This window comes from Aegilops tauschii, chromosome 6 (genome assembly GCF_002575655.3).
Source record: "Aegilops tauschii subsp. strangulata cultivar AL8/78 chromosome 6, Aet v6.0, whole genome shotgun sequence".
NCBI lineage: Eukaryota > Viridiplantae > Streptophyta > Magnoliopsida > Poales > Poaceae > Aegilops > Aegilops tauschii.
The window spans coordinates 341,241,809-341,249,281 of record NC_053040.3 but is presented as its reverse complement, the minus strand read 5'-3'; the positions used below and the strand labels follow the sequence as shown (position 1 = coordinate 341,249,281).

Sequence of the window (7,473 nt, the reverse complement as noted above, 5' to 3'; positions counted from 1 at the left end):
GTCCATATCCTTCATGTGCCCGACCACGGAAAGCGTACCAAGTGCTGCCAGAACTCATGCGGGACGTGGACTAATTGTTGTCCACAAGTCCACATGCAGTAGACAGCGAGGCTAGAGTGTTAGTAGAGATAGTCTGTTTAAATAACAAGATTACCATTAATAGAGACATTTGTTTAGTCACTAAGGCTGGCATCAAGAGAGACAGTTCTAAAGTCAAAGAGATTTTCATTTAAGGGCTCCCGTGTTCAATAACACTCGACAATAAGCACACGCACAAAAAATGGTTAATAAAAACTAACAGATCGTATTACCATAGCTAGTTATCTTTCATAACTAATTACTAATTCATTTTTAATCGAAGATTTGATGGGCCTAATTTTTCAGTAAGTGTACCGAACAGTCACCACTGGAAAAATACCTGGCAGTCAAACCAGATGCAGGATGCATATTGATTCTAAAAAGAATCATCATAAATCTACATGCTGTCAACAACCTAGACAATCAAACCAGACACAGGATGCATATTGATTTTAAAAAGAATCAGCACATCTACATGTTAAAAACATAGAAAATCAAACCAAATTCCTCGCAAAATGATAGGCTAATTCAGACAGCATACAGGATGACTCCCAAGGAATTTGGTTTTGGCAGCACACCAGGAGTATAGAGACAAACAAATGATTAAACATAGGACAACAAATAAGGTTCTCCCAGATGATCGGTCCTTTTTGAAACGAATCGAGAATATCAAGTTCATGTATCTAGAGAAAGTTTGGTTCGAAAGGCCCCCTGTCCTTACCACACACATTGCGGCGGTGTCCCATAACTCCACATTTTGAACATTTTGGCAATTTCCGTGGCTCCTTCGACAAATCTCCTCTATCAGGACACGTCGTGCTCTTGTGCCCTTGCACTCTGCAAATGGAGCAGAAGCGAGACCACTTGAGATGTTGCTCGTAAGGAGGTTTGTCCCTGCTGGTGGTAGGTCGACCAGCAGTCCGCTTCTTGTTAGGCACGGCAACACCAGAGCAGCTTGATGCACCATCCGTGGTTTGCCTAGATGCAACGATCTTACGGTTCTCATCATGAAGCTAGGGTGCGACACTGTTGGCCTGCTGCTCACGCTCGGCAAGTCCCATGACATCTGCTTCTAAGCCTAACAGAAGTAATGTAGCATAAACATCATTCATAAGGCTCATGAAAACCTCGTAGCACTTCACATTGCGATCTCCCAGCTGCACACACTCCAGAGCCTTTATGTACATCGCATGATGCCTGAAAGTGTCGCTCGAAGGAGGCCCTTTGTCTTTCTGGTACCTAGCCAGATGCTCCGGAAGCACATCACGGGCATCCCTGGTCCAGTGCTTCAGTATGTGTTTTTGAGGAATTTGTGGCAAATGGAAGTGTATCATAACCTACATAAAAATATGTGTGATAATTATCAAAAAGGATGAATGTGTCAAACATCGGCAGCACAAACAAGATCAGGTAACAACCAATGACAAGCACCCACCTGTAATGCATGGCAACAAACCATGCCAGAGTGCTCAAATGTGCCACACTCGCAGTTGAAGAAGCTTTCATCTTCACTGACTTCCACCTTGAATTCAACTTTGCTCCACTTCTCTCTTGCAGATGCATCGACATGTGTTAACTTGTATAGTCTTCTAGGCTCCAATTCATCGAGCACGTAAGAATTGACTTATACAATGCTTCACCAAACTGTTCAAACATTGCATGTGTGTAAACCTTGCTTGCATGCCTCTTGATAGGCAGATTTACTTTTAAAGTAACACCACTCTGAAAATTGGAAGCACAGATATCAGTAAACATCCCCATAAGTAATATAAATAGTTCAATGCGACAATAAATGTGCATTTGTACTAACCAGGGATGTTCTTTTCTCCTGGAAGCTCTCCTTAGACTCTCTGTCAAACTGGAGCTTCTCAAATTGCCTCAAGAACAAATGCATTGGGCACCTAGGAGGCACGTAACCCTTTAGGAGGTGGTTTGCGCTCTCGCTACGATGAGTGCTGGTCATTTTTGCACAGAACACGCCTCTAAAGTACGGCTTCGCCCACTTATGACGAACCTCGTATACCTGCGTCAGGAAAGGATGTTTGCGGAGAGAATACTTCTCGAGCATATCATCCCAACCGGCCTCGAACTCCTCCTCTGTTATCATGTGGTGCACAAGCTTATGGAACTCTAATTTGAAATCACTTTTCTTGCTCCAAAGTGTCCCCATCGACTCTTTAGCCTTCTGCAGAACATGCCATTTACACTACCGGTGCACTGAGTTTGGTAACTCAACTCCAATAGCAATTTCCATTGATCTAGCCTGATCTGAAAAATTAATCAGCAGGAAAACGCTTATCAGCAACTATAGAGTATGCAAATAAAAATCATAAACAAATCGATAGTACATGTGCTGATGGAAAAGCAACTGAGCTGCACACAAACCTGTGAGAATCGTTTTTGGGTGCTTCCCCCCACCATGTGAATGAATTCTCTGAAAACACATTTGAAGGTGTCCTCCTTTTCATCTCTAAGCATCACACCACCGAAGATTATACTCTGAAAGTCGTTATTTACTCCGACAAACATGCCAAATGGCATGTCATGCAGGTTTGTCCGGTATGTCATGTCAAACGTGATCACATCCCCAAAACACCTATACTGATCACAACCCCTGCTAGTCACCCACATCAAAGTTTTAATCCGACTCTCATCATCTACCTGAACTATATAATTGAAATCAGGGTCGTTTGCTTTCATCTCTGACAAAATGTCTATCGTCTTCATCGCATCAAAATCAGATTGCTCCTTGTTAAGCTTCCAACATAGAGTTTTCAAAGAGCGTTTTGTGGACGAAACATTCTCCACTGATCCAAAGAAACTACCAACTATGCTGAACACCTTGCGAAGCCCTACATTGTTGTCGTGTAGTTGCTTTACCAGGTCCTTCGCGTACCGGTCAATATGCCTATGTGATTTCCAATGCATTTTCTCTCCACACGTCAGAGACAATGGGTGATTATGATCTTCTTTATGTTCTGATATGTACCAGCCATTATCACTAGATCTAAGTAGCCTAATCATAGCCGTGCATCCACATCTCGCTGATTTGGTGTTCTCCTTCAGTGGCTTGCCCTGATTGTTAACATGGAAAAATTGTGCGGGTGAGAATGCATCCACAACACGGCATTGACATTTTAAAATCATTGAAAGAATATAATAAAGTCAAAAAACAAAAAACATATCCAGCCTTTTTCGGCATGTACCGCACATGCGCATACAATCTCTTGCATGCATCTCTTCCTATCAACGTTCATCCTGCTCGACGAAAGGTGGACACCAAAACCACACTCCCACGAATATAGATTGTAGAACTCGTACGCCTCATCAATCGAGTCGAACGATGCCCCAACTGTTGGATTCACAACCATTCCATTGCGCTTCTCAGCATATGCCCTTACAGACAATTCTAGCACAGTTTTCCTGTTGGGATTCAGATTCCTAACTTCAGGTCCTTTGCCTATCCGGACCCTGAACAATTTACAGACAAATAAGGAGTTTAAAAAAATTGCTGACTATATTTCCAGGGCAACAACATAACTTAAAACACATTTTGTGTACCCTCGTAGCTATATAGCATAGATTACAAAAAAATTATATCTAATATGATGGACCGGTTGCTAACAAAGCATACTAAAATAGAAATATATATGTCCAACCATTTATGAACTGAATTCTCATAGATTACTCATTCTTGCATCACTTAAACTAGAGAATAGTTACAACATATACCAGAATCAAATAACTAAAGCAACAGATTTAGTGCGAGATAACCACTTTATAATCCTAACTCTTGGCACACTTGTTAATTTGAAAAGAAATCACACAGCTAGGTACACAAACCATTCCTTTGATTTAAAAAACTACAGCAGTAACCACACACATGACTTGTATGTCTAGGGCAAATCCCACTGCTGGAAATTCTTGTTAATTTGAAAAGAAATCACATAGCTAGGTACACCAACCATTCCTTCGATTTAAAGAACTACAACAGCAAGCACACACATGACTTGTATGTCTGGGGCAAATCCCACTGCCGGAAACTAACTTTACTCAAATGTTCCATTGGTGAACACCCCCATTATCTATGAAATCAACTAGCGAACTACATAATTAGGCTGCAAAACAACAAATACATCTATCCTATCCTCAGGAACGTGGGACCAATATTTACCTCCTAGTCTAGCCGCTCATAGCCTCCGAGCACACATTGAAGCCGGCATTGCCAAATAAATCCGCTCCCTGGCCTTCGTCTCCGGCATCTCCTCTAGGGCGAATCTGGCCATTGGCGCCGCTCATAGAAGCCTGGGACTCTATTGGGAGATCGCCGCCGGTGGCCTCCTCTGGACCAATTAGGAACCTGATGCCAAGGGAGAGGCTAGGGTTAGAACAGCCAATTCTATGGCTAATCAGCAGAGGATCTGATAGTGGGGGTGTGGTTACGGTCGGGAAGGAGATGTACCCATGAACTGGCCTCCAGAGAGACCATATTGTCGGGGAGAGGATGGCCGCGCCGCCGGTGTTTGGTACAGAGCAAGAGAGGCAGGAGGCGAGAAGAGGAAAGGTGCGGCGACGAGTGGTGGTGGTGAGTCGGCTAGTGGGCCACCATCTGGGACAGCGTGGGGGAACCACAAGTTACTAATCATGTGCTATTTCAAAAACGCTGGTTATGGGCCAAACTACTGGAGCAGATGCGGTCGAGCCGGCCCAGTGGCGGTACATGACCAAAGCAGACGTGCCAAACATATACGGCTACACTTGTCGTAGGCTGTGTCCAGGCCCGCAGCAGCTTTAAGCCTACCATTGAATTGACTGATTCCAGATCACGATGCACGTATGACCATCCAGGATAACCACCGTCATGGTGGTCAACCACCATAAGTCCGCACTCCAATGTTACTATCCTTTTACCACACTTGTGCTTCAAAGTAGCACCATGATCTTCATGATAGAGAGTCTCCTATTTTGTCACTTTCATATACTAGTGGGAATTTTTCATTATAGAACTTGGCTTGTATATTCCACCGATGGGCTTCCTCAAATTGCCCTAGGTCTTAATGAGCAAGCAATTTGGATGCACACCCACTTAGTTTTTCTTTTTGAGCTTTCATAAACTTATAGCTCTAGTGCATTTGTTGCATGGCAATCCCTACTCACTCACATTGATATCTATTGATGGGCATCTCCATAGTCCATTGATACGCCTAGTTGATGTGAGACTATCTCCTTCTTTTTGTCTTCTCCACAACAACCTTCTATTCCACCTATAGTGCTATGTCCATGGCTCACGTATTGCGTGAAAGTTGAAAAGGTTTGAGAACATCAAAAGTATGAAACAATTGCTTGGCTTGTCATCGGGGTTGTGCATGATTTGAATATTTTGTGTGATGAAGATGGAGCATATCCAGACTATATGATTTTGTAGGGATAAACTTTCTTTGGCCATGTTATTTTGAGAAGACATAATTGCCTTGTTAGTATGCTTGAAGTATTATTGTTTTTATGTCAATATTAAACTTTTGTTTTGAATCATACAGATCTGAACATTCATGCAACAATAAAGAGATTACATGGATAAATATGTTAGGTAGCATTCCACATCAAAAATTATGTTTTTCTCATTTACCTACTCGAGGACGAGCAGGAATTAAGCTTGGGGATGCTTGATACGTCTCCAATGTATCTATAATTTTTTATTGTTCCATGCTATTATATTATCAGTTTTGGATGTTTTATATGCATTAATATGTTGTTTTATATAATTTTTGGGACTAACCTATTAACCCAGAGCCCAGTGCCAGTTCTTGTTTTTTTCCTATTTTTGAGTTTCGCAGAAAAGGAATACCAAATGGAGTCCAAACGGAATAAAACCTTCCACTACTGCAGGATGGTGCTAACGTGACACTACAATCAGAGACCCTTCGAGAAACTGTGTGCGATGCCATAATCACAAACGGTGCTGTATGAAAACCGTCAGAAATGTATAAAATGTTTGCAATGACGGATGCATCAAACACAGTTCAGGTTTTAGTTGCGTGTGCGATGAAGGGCATACGGTTCAGTTCAATTAACTGTTTGCGATGAGGAGGAACAAAAGAAATGGGCAGCCAGATGAAGGCGTGTGCGATACACAACATACAGTTCACTCAGATGAACTGTTTGTGATTAGGCAACACAAAAGAAACGGGCAGCCAGATGAAGGTGTGTGCGATATACAACATACGGTTCACTCGAATGAACTGTTTGTGATTAGGCAACACAAAAGAAACGGTCAGCCAGATCAAGGTGTGTGGGATATACAGCATGCGGTTCACTCGGATGAACTGTTTGCGTTGACACAAGAGTACAGAAACGGTTCAACTTAACAAGACGTGTGTGTTGTGCGATGGGATTGCATGCGGTTCACTCGGCCCTTGTCGTCAGTGTGTGACCTTTGTGGCAACCGTTCACTCCCCAGGCGCCTCTTCATGTACCGTGGCAACCGTCCACCGACTCTTCACCTTTCCCTCTCGATTTGGAACTGCTGTCGCACGCTAGCTCTTCCTCCCTCCTCCATTTGCCTTCACTCTTCCTTCTGCCATTGTTTGATCGTCTTCTCCATGGAGGGAACAAGCCGGAAACGACCCTGTTATTCTTGCCCCGATCTGAATGATGACGCGGTGGAGGAACTCATTGATCGGTGCGACGTCATCACCTTGGCTAGCATGGCAGGTTCGTTCAAGACCATTCTCGACTCAACTAATAACATCATTACAAGGAACCCAAGGGTTCAGGAGCGGTTTGATCTCCCCTATCTTCTTCGCTGTGACCCTGCTGACTGGCGCTGGGACGAGGGAAGCCTCTCCTTGTGTAAGTTGATGCCGCTTGATAATGATACGTATGATGTTAATTAAGATGCCATCTCTTGAGGGCAAGGCTTGGGCAGGCGCAAATGGAGATTGGGTTGTTTATATTGGGTACAACTGCGAGTGGGAACTTGTGAATGTGTACACTCGTCACCGGGTTCCACTTTGAAAATCTCAGACGACTGCCCAAAGGTTGAGTACACCGGTATTCTACGTGAGTTCAAATACGATCATGCTGACTGTCGTCTACGGAAGATAGCAATTTGTCAAGTTCCCAACCGCTCTTGGGGTTATAGGAATGCTTATGTTGTCGCTATCTTCGAAGAGCTTGTTGCCGTCCTTCATGGTTCGACTCGATGGATATTGCTCAAAAATCAGTTTCTATACATGGATGAGTACTGTGATGCAATTCAATACAAGGGTCTTGTGTTTGCTTCCACCACTCGTGGCACTGTTTTTGCATGGAATCCTCATGATTTCGGTACGTTTGTCTTCCACCGTAATTATAATTGTTTCATCCACATGCATGCGGGTTAGCTAGTTTCCCTTT

General features: G+C 43.2%; 1 protein-coding gene across 2 annotated transcripts; it reads right to left on the bottom strand.

The window, feature by feature from the left end:
• Positions 1 to 528: 528 nt before the first annotated feature.
• Positions 529 to 4,771, bottom strand: LOC109769930 (protein FAR1-RELATED SEQUENCE 5). Of its 2 annotated transcripts, none has more exons than XR_002234470.4 (7): positions 4,541 to 4,771; positions 4,253 to 4,438; positions 3,290 to 3,549; positions 2,464 to 3,153; positions 1,889 to 2,346; positions 1,514 to 1,800; positions 529 to 1,415 (listed from the first exon to the last, which is right to left on the bottom strand). XR_002234470.4 is itself a non-coding variant. In XM_020328636.4 (7 exons), the coding sequence occupies exons 3-5, from the start codon at positions 3,447 to 3,449 to the stop codon at positions 2,209 to 2,211; spliced, it is 993 nt and encodes a 330-aa protein (XP_020184225.1). In that variant the 5' UTR covers positions 3,450 to 3,549; positions 4,253 to 4,438; positions 4,541 to 4,771; the 3' UTR covers positions 529 to 1,415; positions 1,514 to 1,800; positions 1,889 to 2,208. The 2 variants fall into 2 exon arrangements, 1 of the variants encoding a protein (XP_020184225.1); XM_020328636.4 differs by having other exon boundaries at positions 3,285 to 3,549.
• Between the last annotated feature and the right edge of the window lie 2,702 nt (positions 4,772 to 7,473).